At 34.9% G+C, this 20,014-nt stretch overlaps 1 protein-coding gene and 1 pseudogene across 2 annotated transcripts; both read left to right on the top strand.

Annotated features, from left to right (window-relative positions):
- The first annotated feature begins 4,773 nt into the window (after positions 1 to 4,773).
- On the top strand, positions 4,774 to 17,623 carry LOC137744545 (uncharacterized; annotated as a pseudogene).
- On the top strand, positions 16,922 to 19,996 carry LOC137746188 (uncharacterized). 2 transcript variants are annotated; one of them, XR_011069783.1, is made up of 6 exons: positions 16,922 to 17,308; positions 17,817 to 18,205; positions 18,810 to 19,073; positions 19,258 to 19,453; positions 19,586 to 19,629; positions 19,750 to 19,996. XR_011069783.1 is itself a non-coding variant. In XM_068486263.1 (6 exons), exons 2-4 carry the CDS (start codon positions 18,143 to 18,145, stop codon positions 19,449 to 19,451), a joined length of 369 nt encoding a protein of 122 aa, XP_068342364.1. In that variant the 5' UTR covers positions 16,926 to 17,308; positions 17,817 to 18,142; the 3' UTR covers positions 19,452 to 19,453; positions 19,586 to 19,629; positions 19,750 to 19,996. The 2 variants fall into 2 exon arrangements, 1 of the variants encoding a protein (XP_068342364.1); XM_068486263.1 differs by having other exon boundaries at positions 16,926 to 17,308; positions 19,410 to 19,453.
- The last annotated feature ends 18 nt before the right edge of the window (positions 19,997 to 20,014 follow it).

Genomic DNA, 20,014 nt, shown 5'->3' with positions numbered 1-20,014 from the left:
AAGATTAAGATAAAGGACACGTGATAGATGATTAGGTGTATACATCATAATTTATAATGGTGAGCAAAAATGTTTCAATTGTGGTTCAAATACAATTATTCGAAGAAGTAACTGCCCATAAGGGTAGTCAAGAACTAGAGTCTGAATATCGGGATAGGATTTTCTCCCCTCAAAATCTCTCTTTTCTTTTTCTTTTTTTCCCTCCTATTTGAGCGGTTACAAATAAGCTACGTTAATATCTTGTGTTGACATATTTATAAAGAGAGAAAGACAAAAATAAAGTATGAGAGGAAAGGAGGGACAGTGAGAGAATTTGGAAGGGAGATAATCATACTCCCTTACTATCCTACATAGTTTTCTATAGTTAGTTACATTGTTACAGACATTGTACAAACACTTGAAGTCTACCGCAAAAAACTGAGCTATTTATTAGGAAATCAAATCTTCTATACATAGGTGTATCCTCTCTGTGGCCCTAATCATTATTTGACACATATTAAATGTATGACAACAAAGTTAAGAAAAATAAAAGTTTTAAACATGTATTAGTCAATGATTGAGGCCGTAGAGATGCCACTCGCGTTTTGGATTCAGAAAATTTGATCTTATTTATTTGCAATAGTTTGACACAAGGTTTCAAATCAACTTTGCATCAAAGGGAGGAGAAATTTTTTTTTTCTTTCCGAAATCACATACCAAATTTGAAATCGCATTGCCTAATATTTACAACTTACTAATCCAACCATTTTCATTTTTTATTTTTATAGTTCAGATTTCAATTTTTTTCTTTTTGACATCACCCGACCCGGAATGTCCACTTGGATTACGAATCGAGCTGTGCTGGTCGACACCTGGAAGGTGACAAAGCCATAAAGTGTAGTGTGGTGGGATATGTGAATAAATTTATGCCTAAAAATAAGAGTGCCTTGTGAGTGGGAATGAACCTATTTCGTTCCAAAATTGAACCAAAATGAAGATAGGATGGTAGGGATTCGAATGATACCATTTTGGTTCTCAGTTGTGGACGAAAATTGGCTGGCAAAAGGCCTGCAAGATACGGGTCCACTGGAAACTGGGAAATAGTTTTTCTGAATTATTTCTGTCACAAAAACCTACCCAAAATCACTTATCACACTTAGATTTATACTAAGCAATTAGAGATATTCATCCCAATGTATTTTGCCAACTCACCTTCACCCAAAATTTGTGACATCTCGTTGGCGCCGATGGTTGATGGTTCGATTTCATATGTGCAGTAAACGTAGGGAGAAGATAGAGGGTCTCAAGGTTTGAGATGAATAAAAGAGGGAGAGTTGGTGGGGTTAGGTGGTCGCTGACCTCTGCGCCAGTGGTTGCAATCTCACGAGACGAGTTCGAAGAGAATGAGAGTTAGAGAGAGTGTGAGAATGGGAAGGGATGAGAGAAGGGGAGAGTTTGAGTGATGAGATTCGAAAAGAGAGAGAAGGGACACGTGGTGCAAAATGGGTGGAGAGCTTGTGTGTGTATGGGTCCCACAAACCAGAAAAATTATACAATATTCAAAATATCCACTCAGAAAGTATTAAAATATTAAAATACCCAAAATTTAAATTTCACAAAACACCCTCGAGTTTCGTAGTAACGTAAAATCTTAGTTGTAGCTCTAAATTCGATCTCGCTTGTGCCTACGCGTTCGTATTGTTAGGTACTTCAAGAATACACTAAAATAGTAGCTTATACACGTCACGAAAAGATGGTCAATGAAAGTCAACAATCTTGCCTCTAAGGACATTTTCGTTAATTCACTCTTATAAAATTTATAAAGTCGTAAAATTAGGGACGGGTTGTCAGGTCAACTACATTAAAACTTTATAATTTCATTAAATGGATGACAAAAACGGACTTGGGATGTCTCGATTACTTTTAGGGTTAACCGTTGACTATTTCGTTGACTTTTTACAAAATTTGCCGGGGACCCTCCTTAGCGTATTTCGACGTCCTGATTTCAAATCCGCCATCTATTTTCCAAAATTCGACCATTTTAAGATAGTTCCTTTGTTAGTCGTACTTCGTACGAAAACGCGTAATTACATTAGTACATTATATTTACCCAAAGGATTTCGTTTCTAGGTGAAACGCTTCACAAGGATTATCGATGCTACGAGGTGGGTTTGACTTGACGACATGATCTGTGATTGGGTCTTTCTTTTGATATATATATATATATATATATAGGTTAGTTTCTATATATACATTCATTAATGAATTTCCTACGTGATTGCCATAATTAAATTCATGTTCGTAAGAAATGCCTTATTGTTGGGAAGTGATGAAATAATCCTACGGGATGTGCATGTAAGCTTACTATAAGGGGATGCCTTAATTATATTTATGTCATGAATAGTATAATATTGGCTAGAATTGTTGAATGGTTGTGGCATGATTATAGTTATGTTGTTTGCCCATTATACATTGCTGCACCCGGTGTTAGTGCTTGCCCAGGGCTAAGGCCAGTCTTTCATGTGTATGTTCACATCTGCACCACACGCTCGCTTTGGATCCAAGTAGGTGCCAGTTTTGTCATACAGGTTGCAATAGGCAACTCCGACTCATATGTGACCGTGAATAATGTCAGTCTTCATGTGATTGTAGCACTAGAGCGTATATCATTATTACACCCAATCATGTTCATGTCAAAATAACGAAGCATGAACTCGTGTATCAGCATGTGTCGATGAGCACTTGGTTTGATATGTTTGCTTATGCGGAAATATACGATTACTGACATCATGCACTTATATATGAACTATTGTGTCATATTGGCAATTTTTTGATTTAGTAGGCTACGGTAGGTATTTTCATACTATACATAGTATGTATATTTTGGAAACTATACTTATTTTACGGCGAGGGGTTATAACGCTTTCAAAATTTTTTTTATAAAACTTTATTTTTAGGCTCAGTCACCTTTATTTTTCACCCCTCCAAGTTTAACAACTAGACTTTCGTATCGACGAGGATTCTTAGCAAATATGGTATTGGAGACTATCTCTGATGGTATAATTCTCAATCCATTCTACTGTACTTTATTTATGCTCTGATATCACGTGTGATATGGGTTCATTCCCGTTCACCAGCGCACTCTTATACTTAGGCACTTTTATGTTTAAATTTATTCACATTTTCCACATCACTACACTTTATGGTTTCGTCACCCTCCGAGAGTCGGCCATCATAGCTCGATTCGGAATCCAAGTGGACATTCCATGTCGAGGTGTGTCACTTTCAGTTTTAGATGTTAATTTATAAATATTCATTTATTTTTTAGCTTCTTTTATTATTTTTTGAAGTTCTAATATACCTTTAAATTTAACAGGAAACAAAAAGGACGACGTTAGTGAAAAGGATCAATGGTCCAACATATTCTTAAGTTCAAGCCGACCAAAGAAATTAATATGAGAGTTCAGAAACTTCAGTGCTACAATTAAGCCTAACCTAAATATAGGAGGAAAGTTTGTACTTGGATATAGAAGAAAAACACACTATTCCGATCAACTTATCTATTTCAAGTAGAAAAAAATATTTATTTATAAGAAGAACTATCGAATATGTGCCTTTTTGAATATATTTATATACACACGCGTACTGTATCTGCATGACCAAAAATTTGGCAAAGCAAGTTTATTATCCTAATGAAAATCCCTAAAATCCAAAACGCAGGCCACGAACGCAATTGAAGCTTTGCACGATACTCGTTTGTCATTAAAGTTTAGGGCGACGACTCATGAGGGACTGGGAGTCCATGATCTCTGTCACATTCACATTATACACTTTTATCGTCCAACATTTTATTGGCTTAATTACTTGTATCCAATTGCCTCCACGAAATTGATCAATATTACGTCTACAAATTGCACAGATGATTAATCATCCAACAAAAGTCACATCATCCTTCAATTAACTAATCATTACTCCACTCTTTGAGCACAATCCAGGAAATATCTAGATTATCTAATCTAGATAATTATTATTTCATTCTAGAAATCTCTTATCTTAGTTTGAGTATGAAATATCGTTTTATAATTTGAAATAAATAGAACAAAACAAATAAGTAGAGACGAGAGATTTGTAGTTTAAGTGATCAATTTTTAGAAATCTCTTCTCCTAGTATTGAGCATAAAATATCGTTTTGTAATTTGAAATAAATAGAACAAAACAAATAAGTAGAGAAGAGAGATTTGTAGCTTAAGTGATCAATTTTTAGAAATCTCTTCTCCTGGATTTGAGCATACAATTTCGTTTTATAATTTGAAATAAATAGAACAAAACAAATAAGTAGAGACGAGAGAGTTGTAGTTTAAGTGATCAATTTTTCTCTTTATATGTAAGAAATATGTGTTTGAATTAAGTAATCACATATTCTCTCTCACGGGCTATGGCCTATCTTGGGTATATTGGAAAAGATATTCACCAAATCTAGGATTCTCCGAGATTGTTTAGGAAAAGATTTGTATTTAATTTGTAATTCCTTTTCTTATTAGATTTGAGATTTATTAGGAGAATGCTCCTGTATATATTGTATTATTCAGATCAATGAAATTATTCATTCGAGACAATTCTTTCTCGTAATATTCTTTCTTCACATGGTATACATAGCAAGTTTAAAACCCTAGCTTTTTTTTTCTTCTCTGGTTTAAAACCCTAGTTTTTTTTTCTTCTCCACTACAATCTCTTTTTGCTGCACCCTAATTTTTCTCGTGTTGCAAACTTCGAAGAACAGCCCCGCCATTTTCCATGGGTGACCAAGAAGTTTCAAACCCTTATTTTCTTCATCATTCCGATCATCCAGGGTTGATGCTTGTTTCAAAGCCTCTGAATGGGGATGATTACGCGACATGGCGCAGGGCCATGACAGTTTCTCTGAATGCCAAAAATAAATTGGGTTTCGTTGATGGAACTCTCAAAGCTCCTTCACCAAATTCTGGTGAATACCCGACTTAGTCACGTTGCAACGACATGGTTGTTGCTTGGATCGTCAACACTCTTGAAGGCGAGATTGGAGACAATGTTCTTTACTATATGACGGCTCGTGCGGTATGGGAAGATCTCCAAGAATGATTATCTCAATGCAATGCTCCTTGCATCTTTCAACTTCAATGGGAGATTGCATATTTGACTCAAGAGCAGTTGTCCGTGGCTGCATATCATACAAAGTTGAAAGCCTTATGGGATGAATTGGCCTCTTATACTGAGTCATCTACATGCATTTGCGCTGCACATAATGATCAAAACAAACTCATGCAATTTTTTATGAGTCTTAATGAGTTTTACGGTGCAATCCAAGGACAAATTCTTCTAATGAATCCACTCCCATCAATTCGTCAAGCCTATGCATTAGTTTCTCAGGAGGAGAAACAACGCAATATTGGTGCAACCAAGGCAATGATAGAAGTTACTGCCATGGCCGTTCAATTATGCCGTCCTGATCACAGTCGCTCCAAGGGCGATCGACAAGATTTTTCTACCAAAAAAGATAGACAAATAGGTTCTTCTTGTAATCGTCCACATTGCTCTTAAAGTGATCAACTTGGTCATGTTAAGGATACTTGTTGGCAACTCCATGGGTATCTACCAGGTCACAAGCTTTACAAGCCAAATCAAACTCGTGGTAGTGACCATCGTCCCAAGGCAGATGGCGTGAATCCATATGCTAATAATGTTTCCCAAGAACCAACCAAAGAGGAGATGAAGTCCGTTGGTCTTATTGATGCACAGTTACAACAAATTCTTGCCTTTTTGAATGCAAAAGGTGGTGTTGGTCATACTTCTCAAGTGAACGTTGCTGCTACTTGTTCAGGTTTGTCTCAATTGCCGTTTCACCGCTGGATCATCGACAGCAGTGCAACGGACCATATTACTTCGTCTCCCAATAAGATTACCAATGGTTCTAAGAATACTTTCTTGCCATCAGTTATTTTACCTTGTGGAGAAACAACACCTATTTCTGCTATTGGAGATTTTCCTCTGAACTCTACCTTTATATTATATGATGTGCTTTGTGTGCCCCAGTTTAAAGTTGATTTGATGTCTGTGAGCAAACTTACATAGGGATTGCATTGTTCGGTAACCTTTTTTCCCTTTTGGTGTATTTTGCAGGATCTGGCCACGAAACGGACGATTGGTTTGGGTAAGCAACGCAATGGCCTTTATTACTTGGTGTCACTCGTGTCCGAAAAATCCCGCACAAACAAGCACCAACATTCACACCAGCCCACATGCAACCATAGCTTTACTACCACCGACCTCTGGCATCGTCGTTTAGGACATGTTTCCTCATCTAGATTAAGTTTTATGTCAAAACAATTGTTACAATTTCCTTTTAATTATAGTCAAGTTTGTGATGTTTGCCCTTTGGCAAAACAACATCGTTTACCCTTTGGTAATAGTTCAATTTCAACGTCTGCACCTTTTCAACTTATCCATTGTCATATCTAGGGACCTTATAGACATGCTTCATTTTGTGGCGCTTATTATTTTCTTACTGTTGTCGACGATTTCACCCATTTTACTTGGGTGGTTTTGATGCGTCATAAAAATGAGACACAAAAACTTTTACAAGATTTTTTTTTTCCCTTGTCCGCACACAATTTAATTTCACTATCAAACAACTTCGTGCTGACAATGGAGGAGAATTTCTTTCTTTGCAAATTTTTTTTAAGGCAAACGGCATTCTTTTTCAACATTCTTGTGTTTATACGCCTCAACAAAATGGTGTTGTCGAGCGCAAGCATCGCCATATTCTTGAGATGACACGGGCTTTAAAGTTTCAAGCTCATCTCCTTCCCAAATTTTGGGGGGAATGTGTTCTTACTGCCGTTCATATTATCAATCGATTGCCTACTCCAGTTTTAAATTTCAAAACCCCCTTTGAGAAACTTTTTGGCAAACCTCCAACTTATTCCCATTTGCGTGTTTTTGGCTGTCTTGCCTATGCTACTAATGTTCATATCTCTCACAAATTTGCTCCTCGTGCAGTCAAAAGTATTTTCCTTGGTTATCCTATAGGTCAAAAAGCTTTTAAACTTTATGATTTATCTACTCACAAAGTTTTCACCAGCAGGGATGTAGTTTTTCATGAAAATATATTTTCGTATCATCTTGAATCGACTCCCACACCCATCCATCATCAAATCCCCCTTCTAATCATGTATTGCCTACACCACCTGACCTTGCTTTAGACTCACCATTCCACCCTTCTACTATTCCACCACTTGACATTAGCTTACCCTACTCTAATAACCATTCAATCATTCCACCGACTCACCCCACATTCCCCATAATCCTCCCATTAACCAGCCTTCACCAAGAATCGTGTCCCAACCCATACCAGCACCTGCATCAACCCTTTTAGCCAACCCTATTAACCCTATCCTTATCCCAGCCGCCATAGCTGCTCCTACCAACCCACCCGCCCCTTTCCGCCAATCCAACCGTGTCAAGACTCGTCCGTTTAAACTTAATGATTATGTTTGCTCTGTCATGTTACCCACTTCCATTTCGTCGTCTTCATTGCTGCTAGGTCCTACACCTCACAAAGGTAATCATTAATCGCTTTGCAACTATATTTCTTATCACCGCTGTTTGCCATCACATCTCTCTTTTATTGGTCAAGTTTAGCAGGATATTGAACCCACTACATATGAGGAGGCAGCACCTCATATTCATTGGCAGCAAGCTATGCAATCTGAATTGCAAACTTTACAGGATAATCGTACTTGGACTAGGACCTCTTTGCCTTCTAGTAAGAAGCCTATTGGTTGTCGTTGGGTTTATAAGATCAAACGTCATTCTAATGGTTCTATTAAGCGTTATAAGGCTCGTTTAGTTGCTAAGGGTTTCACACAAATGGAAGGCGTTGATTATCATGAAACTTTTTCTGCTATTGCCAATATGGTTACTGTTCAGTGTTTGTTATCCCTTGTAGCCACATTTAATTGGTCATTTCACCAACTTGACGTTAACAACACTTTTCTTCATGGCCATTTAAATGAGGAAATTTATATGTTTCCTCCACTTGGTTTTCGACTACAGGGGGAGAATGTTGTATGTCGCCTCCATAAATCTTTATATGGTTTAAAGCAAGCTTCGCGTCAATGGTTTGCTAAATTCTCTGAGGCCATACAATCTGCTGGTTTTACTCAGTCTAAAGTTGATTATTCGCTCTTTACGCGCCATCATGGAAAGTCTTTTACAACCCTACTTATTTATGTGGATGATATTGTGATCACAGGTAATGACTCCATGGCAATATCGGTGCTCAAAGATTTCTTGCATAGTCGCTTTCGAATCAAGGATCCTGGTGATTTGAAATACTTTCTGGGCATTGAAATTGCACATAAGGGTATTTTTCTTTCTCAACGTAAATATGCATTGGAAATTCTTAAAGATGGTGGGTTGCTAGGTGTAGTACTTGTTGAGTAGCCTATAAAGCGAGGACTTAAACTTTCAAATAATGGTGATTTACTCAAGGATCTGTCACAATATAGGAGGCTAGTTGGGCGTCTTATATACCTTACTATTACAAGACCTAACATCACTTATTCAGTTCACATTTTGAGTAGGTTTATGCATGAACCTCGAAACCCCTACATGGAAGCTGCTCTACACATTTTGCGTTATCTCAAGAATGCACCGGGACAAGGCCTTTTCTTCTCTTCTCAAAATGACTTGTCTTTGCGTGCATATTGTGATTCTGACTGGGCAGGTTGTCCAATTACTAGATGATCAACTACAGGTTATTGCATTTTCTTAGGCTCTTCTTTGGTTTCATGGAAATCAAAGAGACAAAAGACCGTTTCATTGTCTTCGGCGGAAGCAGAATATAGGGCTATGACGAATACTTGCCAAGAGTTGTCATGGCTCAGATATCTTCTCAAAGATCTTCATTTGGCTCATTCCAAACCCGCTTTGTTATATTGTGATAATAAAGCAGCTTTGCATATTGCGGCTAATTCGGTTTTTCACGAGAGAACACGACATATCGAAATTGATTGCCATTTTATTCGGCAAAAGATTCAAGAAGGGGTTGTTGCAACAAGGAATATTTGTTCTTCATTTCAATTAGCCAATGTGCTTACTAAGGCTTTGGGAAAAGAAACGTTTATTCCTCTTGTTTGCAAGTTGGGTGTGAATAATATTCACTCTCCAACTTGAGGGGGAGTATTGGAAAAGATATTCACCAAATCTAGGATTCTCCGAGATTGTTTAGGAAAAGATTTGTATTTAATTTGTAATTCATTTTCTTATTAGATTTGAGATTTATTAGGAGAATGCTCCTGTATATATTGTAGTATTCAGATCAATGAAATTATTCATTCGAGACAATTCTTTCTCGTAATATTCTTTCTTCACAGGGTAACCTAGCTCCCATGTATGTTTTAAGTGGTGGCTGTGGTGCTGTCCACATATTTATTTTTATCTCTCACGTACTTCTTGTTAATTTATGTATTTTGATCTTGTTAATTAATTCGATCAGATGGTTGAAAATTGAAAGAGGTGTGTGGAGACAACAATCATCTAAGGACAACTTTATCATCTGCAATATCACCACTTTTATTGCTTAGCTATAAACAAAAGCCATATTTTTTCTCGCGCAAATCATGTTAATCGCAATGTTTCAAGGTCAACAAATTCTCAATTTAGATGATGTTGCCTTGAATTATTTTATTTTTGTGCTAATACCATTTAATTAGTAGAAAGTTTTATAGAAAATTAGATTTTTATCCTTAAAAAGATGAAGTTTAGAAAAATGTTTTATACAAGATTAAAAATTAATTTTAGTACTTAAACTCTATTTAATGCTAGTATATGTATTAAAGGTCTCTCTTTTTTATTTATAATTTTATGGTGTTCATAAATTAAATTTTATGAAATATTATAATTTTTAATTCTAATTATGGTAACTATCTTATATAAGAAAATATTTTCACTGAAATTTTTCGGTAAACTTATGTTTTGCATAGTTTCTTATGTTTTCGGTACACTTATGTTTTTGCATAGTTTCTTATGTGTCACTAATTGATTACAATATATTTAGGTATGAACATTTTGGTACACTAGGTTAGTATAATATGTTTAGGTACGAACATTTTGGTACACTAGTTTAATTATAGTATATTTAGGTACCGACATTTCAATGCACTAGCTTAGTATCATATATTTAGGTTCAGAATTTTTGGTACACTTATGTTTTTGCATAGTTTCTTATGTGCCACTAATTCACAACAATATATTTAGGTATGAACATTTCGGTACACTAATTTGGTAAAATATATTACAATACAAACGTTTAGGTACACTAATTAGAGTAAGTTAAATAAAATTGATGAATTAAAATGTGTATAATAATAAATTTAAAATTTAATGTAACAACATTAAATAAGAAACTATTAAATATTAAAACAAAAATATAATATGAACTTTAATTAAGTACGCATTAAAAGACTAAAATCAATATTCAATCTAACATTAGATTTTTATTAAATTTTAATATTCTTGAAGGTTTAAAGTTCAAAAACTCCAGAGTTTTATATTGCTGTTTTTTGTGTTCGATTTTCTTCCAGTATCATTTGTAGATATCAAAAGAGAAAAACAAGTAGATTGATTGACTTTTTCGACTAGAGATATTAAATGGTAAAGGGTCATCAAATTATAGCCACGTAAACTAACAACACCACAAAACGAAAAGTATGAAATAAAATGAAGCAACTTAGAGCCAAGTTGACGATAACAAAATTTGTGTCAAACCATGCTGATTAGTTATTTGATTAATGCAGATGGTGAGTCATACGAGTTCCGTAAGCAACAAAATCAAAATAATTGATGAGATTAGGATATATATGATATTAAAGCATACTAATTTGTTTAGACTTAGAGTTTGATTATATTGAATCAACCTTTTGTTGGGACAATAAAAGAATTGTATTAAGGTGATTGATTGTGTAAGGATGTTTAGCTAATTTTTCCTTAGACTCACGGGGCACACTGAGTAGGTAGCAAACAAACTATTATTATAAAGAGCTAACAAATGAAAACCACAAAAACCATAAGCCATCGAAAGGTTCCTGTAGTGGAGAAATTTTTCAATGTGGGCAAAACACAGAGTAGAATACCATATTTTATTATATAATTGGAGGGACGCTTGAAGAAAAAATAAATTTTCTTTAATTGTATAATAACATATGGTGTACCGCCTTATATTTTAAGCACACAAAAAATCTCTCCTTGTAGTGCTAACACTATTGCAAAAAACACTATGTGCAACGAAATTTTAGTCGCGCATGGTTCGTCTCGCAAAGCTTATAATGATAGGGTTTGTGCAACAAAAATTAATCTTCATCGCGTAAAGCTACTTTGCGTGACGAAATATTTTAAAATTTTATTTTTAATTTTTTTAATTAAAATAAATTAATCTAATATTTTGCACGACAAAATATTTTGTCACACAAGGTTTTTGATTTTTTTTGTTTTATTATTTCTCTTATATTAATTTAATCATATTAATTGTTTATGCAAGATTTTTCGAATTTTTACTTTTTTAATTTAATTTAATTGTATGATTTTATTTTTTTAAAATACTTTAATTTAAATTGACATATTCAAAATAAAATTACATATGAAAAACGGTGATCAAATTATCCAATATATATAATATATTCAAAATGTACACATAAATTAACAAACTACAATAATAAAATCCTAATAAAAGTTTATTGTGGTGGTAGTGGCGGGGGATATGTTTCGATAGTGTCCTAATCCTCAACTTTAGCCGTCAAAGTCTCGACGATTCCCCAAAAAAAAAAATATATATATATATGGGGTCAAATAACAAAAAAATAACAAAAAATTGGCATAATCTCTCCTAAAATTGGTATACCCCAAATCCAACCCCAAACTCCACTCCTTATCCTATACTCAACCCCAAACCCTGCACCAAACTCAAAACTAACTCCAAAAACACATTAATGAAACAAAATAAAATTTGGGGAGAATATACCTTTTGGCAAGATTGAGACTGAGTGAGAATGAGAGGGAGGAGTAAGTGTGAGAGAATTAGAGGTGATAGTGAGAGAGAGATGAGAGAGTGAGTGAGAGTGAGTGAGAGTGAAGAGAGAGACGAGAGATTAAGTGAGAGGAGTGAGTGTCAGAGAGAGGGTCGGACTTGGGGAGAGGGAAAGAGAGAGGAGAGCTAAGAGTAGAGAAAGACATTGAGAAAATTATGGACAAGTTATTTTGGTTTTAAAAACTGTATCACTTTGTGCGACGAAATATTGGTCGCACAAAGTCTTAAAAAAATTTCCCCGTCCTATTTTTTTGCCCTTCCAAATTTTTAGAGTTTTGCATGACGAATGGTTGCACAAAGTTTTGCGCGACGAAGTATTGGTTGCGTAAAGTTTTGAGTGACAAAAAATTGGTCGTGCAAAGTTTTGCGCAACCACTAAAAAATTGTTTTTTTTTTAAATTCCCACAGCCCATTTTTGGTGCCCGCCCAAATTTTTAGAGTTTTGCGCTACAAAGTGTTGGTCGCGCACCACTTGAAAAATTTTAAAAAAAAAATTTCCCGCATCCCATGTTTGGTGGCCGTCCAAATTTTTAGAGTTTGGTTGCGCAAAGTCTGAAAAAATTCCTACGTCCCATTTTTTGCTTTCATCCAAATTTAAGGATTTTGCGCGACGAATTATTGGTTCGTCACGCAAAATTTATAAAAATCATTTTTATAAATAATAAAATTTACTGAAAATGTGACTTTACTCCTTTCAAATTCAATTTTTTTAACATAAAATCCACAATAATATATTTTTCTAACAAAAACCCGATCCGTACTATAATAATAAATTTAAAGCTACATAATAAATATATATACCATTCAATTTCTTAAGTGTTATACGTACAAAATAAATAAATTTAATGCTACTTAATACACACACACACACACCATTCAACGATCCAACCTTCAAACTTCTTTGTATATACTTCGATATCGTATACACCAAAAATCGCAAAAAGCAAATATGTAGAGATTAAGTAACGGGATAAAACTTTTCGACGGTTATAAACAAAAATTATGATTTAACGGTTATTTTAACTCCGATTTTGGTGATTTTTTACAGCTACACTTCTTGATCTTGTATGAATACAATGACTGAATTCGATCTTTAATTTAAAATATTTACACTAGTGGATACCACAAAATCTTATGTTATACTTAATGAAAATATAAACAAACTCTTTAAGTGTTAGTGAATCTATTGTTTTGATAGGATTTGCATTCTACGAAACTAGTTTGAATGATCCAACCGTCAAACTTGTTTGTATATGCAAGGGTTCTAAAAAACGCTAGGCGCTAATCAGGCGGTGGGTTGGGGCCTAGCGCCTAGGCAGATTTAGGTAAATTTCTTATATATTATATGAATTAATTAAATTTACTATATCAGATGTAAATAATTATTGAATAATATGTTATTTCTTATAGAAGAACATACATATGTGAATGTTTTATGTACATTTCTAATATGCTTGCCTAGAAAAAAAAAATTATCTAATAATTTATAATTTATATAACATTTATATACATATAATATACATGCCAAACTTTTAAAATATAAATAGCCCACGCCCATGCAAGTGGGTGGTTTTCATAATAAACTATTTGATGAAAGTAGCTGTCCACCTTACCTCTTTCACATCACCCAAGATAAACCCATCACCCACTTTTGACCTTTCAAAAACTCAAGAAGAAAATTTCGTTTCTTCTTCTTTCTTTGCCCTTTTAGAAACTCAAAATTGAATCTTTCAGTCTCTCTCTCTCTTGATGGAGCTCTGCTGCTACGTACGAGATCGGAAGTTGTAGATCCGGTTGCGAAAATTACAGCGAGTTTGAGATTTGCAGCTAGATTCAAACCGCGTAGACTGACGCCTAGCCCGCCTAAGGCGCCTAGCGAGTGCCTAGGCGACCGCCTAAGTCATCCCCGCCTAACTGAACGTTTTGGTCTAAATCGGGTCGGAGCTCCGCCGCCCAACGCCTAGGCTGATTTTTAGAACACTGGTATATGCTTTGAGATCATATACACCAAAAATCACATAAAAAAAATTTAGAGATCAAGTAACAGGACAAAACTTTTCGACAGTTATAAACGAAAAATCACGATTTAGCGGTAATTTTAACTCTGATTTTGATGATTTTTTACAGCTACACTCCTTGACCCTATATGAATACAACGACTAAATTCGATCTGCAATTTAAAATATTTACACTAGTGGATACAACAAAACCTTATGTTATACTTAATGAAAATATAAGTAAACTCTTTAAGTGTTAGTGAATCTATTGTTTTGATGGGATATACATGCTACGAAACTAATTTCAACGAACCAACTACCAAAATTGTTTGTATATACTTTGAGATCATATACACCAAAAATCACAAAAAACAAACATTCAGAGATCAAGTACGGGACAAAACTTTTTGACGGTTATAAACGAAAAATCACGATTTAATGGTTATTTTAATTCTGATTTTGATGATTTTTTTACAGCTATACTCCTTGACCCTAAATGAATACAACGACTAAATTCGATCTTCAATTTAAAATATTTACACTAGTGGATATCTTATGTTATACTTAATGAAAATATAAATAAACTCTAAGTATTAGTGAATCTATTGTTTTGATGGGATACACATTCTATGAAACTCATTTCAACGATGCAACCGTCAAACTTGTTTGTATATACTTCGAGATCATATACGCCAAAATCACAAAAAACAAACATTTAGAGATCAAGTAATGGGACAAAACTTTTTTACGGTTATAAACGAAAATTCACTATTTAACGGTTATTTCAACTCCGATTTTGATGATTTTTTACAAACACACTCCTTGACCTTGTATGAATACAATGAACTAATTCGATCGTCAATTTAAAATATATTTTTCTAACAAAAATTCAATCCGAACTACAATAATATATTTTTATAACAAAAACCCGATCCGAACTACAATAATAAATTTAAAGCTACTTAATAAATATATATACCGTTCAATTTCTTAAGTGTTATGCGTACAAAATAAAAAACGAAAATAAATTGGTTTAGGCGACAAAATATTTGAATTACGTCACGCAAAGATTTAAAAATTTATTTTATTTTATTTTATTTATTTTTGTAAAAACTTTGCGTGACGAAGTTTAAATTTTTGTCGCTCAAAATTTCATCGCGCAAAGTCACTTTGCTCGACAATGTTTTTTCGTCGTGTAAGACTTTGAGCGACGAAGTTTAGGGTTTCGTCGCACAAGGTTTTTTTTTACTAGTGTAACCATTGGATGGCATGATGCAAACAAGATGGTTGTTTTCTGATGTGAGATAACACTTCACATCCTCACACATGATTCACGTGCAACACTCAAATCAAACATGTAGACAACATATATTTATCTGAAGCATGTGACTGGTGAACTTGATTAACAATAAAGAGAGCAGCTCAACTTCATACAATGCCCTAAAAGCTTGTAAGTGAAATAGAGACGACTTGTCTAATTATGTTTGGCTTGCATGAATTCTAAACTCAACATGCAAGATGCTCAACTAGCTGATAATAATTATGAAGGGTTAATGTTTTTTCACACAATTTTTTTCATCTCTTACAAACTTGTGTAGTTTTATAATCGTTAGATTGAACAACTAAAGTAAAATTGATGGTCAAAATTAACAACGGGGGTGCACAAAATAAAAAAAAAAATAAAGTGTATTCTCACGAACATTCCCTATTCGGAAGGCATATTATATAGACGGAGCATATATATATGACATGATTATTTTTTTATTTTTTATTTTTTTTTTGAAAAAATATATATATGACATGATCCGTATATATAATATAGGCTTATTTTTTTCTTTATCCGTTGAAACTCCACTTCTCAAGGCATATTAAATAAACAGAGTACATATATATGACATTTACCCAACTTTTATGATTGCAACATCATTACCAAGTCACCTAAAAAATATTTAGAAAGCTGCTGCCGTGGGCTACATAGGTTTTTCTTCTTCCCTTTCCGTTCTCCACACTACCTTACTACCAGTATAGTGCAGAGCCATATAGGTGTAAGGACGTGCGGTTGCACTTTCGGTCGTTGGAAATTAGTGAGAATTCACCCCTTTGGTTTCTGTGAACCTACATGAAACGGTCCGTTTCTACTTTTTTTATCCCCACAACACCATGATCTTCTTCTCTCCCTTCTCATAGATTCTTGCGACTGTGAATGTGACCCCCATTTGCTGAGATCTCTCTTGCACTTCAAGAACACCACCAACCACGGTGAGTTTATCAAACCCACCATCCCCGTTTTCAATTTTTCCCTTTTCTCTCTACATATTGAATCATTCTGCTCTTCTGCTTGTTGGGTTTTGTTTTTTTTTTATTATTGTTTTTTTTTTTTTTAGGTGTGTGTGTGTGTGTGTGTGTGTTTGTTTCGTTTGGCAGAGTTTACTAGAAGCTTGCATGTGTACGGATTGGAAGAGAGGAAGAGAAACAAGGTGGACAGAGAGTTTGTTTTCAGAGCAATATGTGGAGCCGGGTTGTATTTGAAGCTGCCAACTGAGTCGCTTCTGAGATTGATGAAAATTTCCAGCTTCTCAAGTGCTTAAAGGGCAGTCCACTAGAACAAAACAGTTCATCTACCACGTCAATTCTATCACGGGCATATATAGATTGTGGTAAAAACTATTCAATTACCACGACCAAGTTTAATTCGTGATATATAACATTAATCCATCATGGTCAAATTTTAGCCCGTTGTTAAAAACGAATAATCTACAACGGACATTTATATCTGTGATGAAATATCATAATTACCACGAGATATGCTCGTGGTGGTTACTTCAAACTACCACATCGTCTTTTGTGAATTTACCACACCTTCGGCCCGTGGTGGATGTCTTTATCTTCATAATTGAAAACATTTGAATGAGGCGGGAGATAAAAAATTTGGAGGGCTGCCAAAATTTTGGCATGGTGCCCAAAAATCTCTAACTCCCTATTTTCAAAGAGAGCGCGTTAGCTTTTCCTCCTCATTTTCATTTCTCTCTTGTAGCTTCTTTATTTCTATTCAGAAATTTCCAAAAGCCTCCACCTTTGCATACCCGAGCCTAATTCAACCTTTTCGGAATCAGAAACAAAACCATCTCTAATTGCAAACCCAGCGAGTTCCTCGCGAACTCGTCCTCCCTTCCGTCGATTGCCCACCCAAGTTCGCGGCTTCTTTTGTAAGGTAAAAATCCCAAAGCTTGTTCCAATATGCTCATGTATATGTTCTGTATACGAAAATCCATACGAGAATTCTCTGAAATTCGATCATGGCGGCGGCTCCTATTTAGATGATAGGTATGGGGGATACAACCTAAGCCGATCCGATTTGGGTTCGGATCCATATGGGAAGCGGTATGATGATGGTCCCGATGTGGGTATGGCGACAGTGTTTATGATTACAGAGGTGATAAGGTGGAGCCGTATGGGTCGTGATTTTGAGCGCCCAAAATGGAATGTAGACATTCTGCATTTGAAGTCTATTTGTTTGTTAGCATAGAAGGTTTAGTGTTTAGGAGGGATAGACAATTTCAATATGATAGGTTCGTTTAATGATAATTGTCCAATAGAGGGTAAGTCCTCCCATATTTGTTTGCAAATCATCACTCTGTTGCGACTAGTGAGTCATGGAAGATGATTTTTAATGAATTACTTTGGCTTGCTTTCTTCAATTCTACTTCTGAGAAAAGCAGGTACTACAATGCGCCTTTTTGATATCTGCGCTCACCACCATCAACGTTTAATCATCAAGTGAATCATCAGAGCTTGGTTTTCAACTTTCAGACTTGCACACCAGGTGTTTGTTTTTTGTTCTCAAAGAAAACTAATTTGTTCTGGTTTTCAACTTTCATTGCTTTCTTCTATTCTCCATCTTCTATTTATCCATTATCCCCATTTTTTCCCTCGACATTGTTACAAGATGTGATGTAAGTTCATTTTACTTTAGCATCAAGTTTGTTAAGGAACTTTTAATTTATGTATTGAGGTAAAAGTAATTTGTCTGTTTATTTTTCTTCTCATGCAGTCAAATGGTTACACTGCCAACACCTTTTTGCATACAGTAACTGCTGCAATTGTACAGGTTGGAAACTTGGGAATTTTGCCTTTCCCCTTGTCCTAAAAGAATAATGGTCCCCCTTATTTATTGACAACATGTGATTAATTAGGGCCTAGGTGATGCTTTCCTTGTTTCTGCTCCTGTTATTTGATATGTTGTCATGTAGTAAGTATAAACATTGATACTTGTTTTGAGATGTATGTGATGCTTTGGTTCTATGTGAAAATGATTGAAGATGGGCTGGAGTAGTTATGTAGTAAGTATAAACATTGCTACCTGTTATTTGATATACGTAAGCAAATTAAAATTTCAATATATATACATCACTCTACCCTCTTTAAAAATATAATTAGCTAGAGTAGTTATGATTTCGTTATGTACTCAAGTTCAAATTGTTCTTCCATAATTTAGTGGATTTAGTGTAAAACAAATTTGCATTCCTTGTAGTTTAGATGAATTTGTGTAAAAATCGCTTATATCAAAATAAAAACAGTTTGTTATGTAACTTAAATAGTATCATAGAATTAAAATGTTGTGTTAATCATGACCTAGCTAGGGTTTGGTGCTGATATATTAGTATTGATTCGTTGAGTTAATCACATTTATGTACGTATATAACTAACTGTAGAGGAAGGCACCGGAATGGCCAAGAGCAGTAGCAACGAAGAAGATGAATGTGATTAAGGGTGCACTGCAGCAAATGCGGCATAGAAACAGGACGAGATGTCCGAGAGGAATGATTCCTATACGGCGGAGCACAGTGGATGATGTGCTGAGGACCAAGTCTATGGTTGACTTTGGCAAGAAACAGCACCGTACCCTAAACATTACTGCTGATCTTGCTTCCATACGCATCGATGCCCCTGATGTAGTCAGCGGGAATGGCCATGAGGTAAACCCTAACTAATTAAGTATTCTAAATTGAGTGTTGTTTCTTTTTACCTGTTGGGGATATGCAAAAAGGATAGAAATTTCTACAGCAAAGTCAATTTACAAACAAACAGTTCAGTGTAAAAATGTCACAGAAAATACAGATTTTCAACTTCCAAGTAAATGGTGATTAATTGACTATGTAGCATGCAATCGCGTACACTAGAACATCCAAGGAGTGTATGGCGCTCGGGCGACAATCAATGTGTGGTCCCCTTCGATCGAACACGTAAACGAGTTCAGTCTCGCACACATCCAGTTCTCAATTACTCATTGACAAAATCTTATGGTTTTGTAGACTCATGTGAGAACAGAAGGTGATGATTACACGAATGCATAGAGGTATGGATGAATTCTGATATCATGAGCTTTGATTGCATTTTCATTTCTCCATTTAAGTTCCTAAGAGTTTCGCTTGCAATTTAATATAATCATTGTATATTAACGTAGCTGACAATGTGCTACATTTGACAGAGCCTAGAGTAGTTGTTAAAGTACGTATGAGAGCATCCTAGCAGGTAAGGGAACATGTAATTTTTCAAGAGTTCTATTCACTTTTCTTGATTGAGATCAAATGTATATTTCTACCTATACAAGTACAAGATTTTTTCTTGATCCATATGCTTATGTCTATCCAGATAGAGAGAGGCAACAATTGCTGAGGCTCAAGCATTAGGGGCAGTAGTTCACTCTCAAGGTCCTTTGTTTGGAGGTGTTCAAAGAAATGTGAAGTCTTCAAGTGACAATGTTCTCGTTTGTTGAGGGTCTCTGGATAGTTTGGTATTTCTTTGTATATCTTATCATTTTGTTGTTAGCTGTAGTTTAGTGTACAACTGTAATGTTTGAATCTATGATTTTTTTATTTAATTGTTATATTATAGTAAATGTGTAATGTAATTTTGT

This window comes from Pyrus communis, chromosome 9, assembly GCF_963583255.1.
Source record: "Pyrus communis chromosome 9, drPyrComm1.1, whole genome shotgun sequence".
Classification (NCBI taxonomy): Eukaryota; Viridiplantae; Streptophyta; class Magnoliopsida; order Rosales; family Rosaceae; genus Pyrus; species Pyrus communis.
Note: the sequence above shows the minus strand (reverse complement) of the source record. Positions and strands in the feature narration are given on the sequence as shown.

Coding starts and splice junctions, on each gene's coding strand:
- LOC137746188 (XM_068486263.1), top strand. CDS start 18,143: ATGCAGTCAAATGGTTACACTGCCAACACCTTTTTGCATACAGTAACT. Junction 18,206..18,809: donor TAACTGCTGCAATTGTACAG/GTTGGAAACTTG, acceptor AACTAACTGTAG/AGGAAGGCACCGGAATGGCC. Junction 19,074..19,409: donor TCAGCGGGAATGGCCATGAG/GTAAACCCTAAC, acceptor ATGGTTTTGTAG/ACTCATGTGAGAACAGAAGG.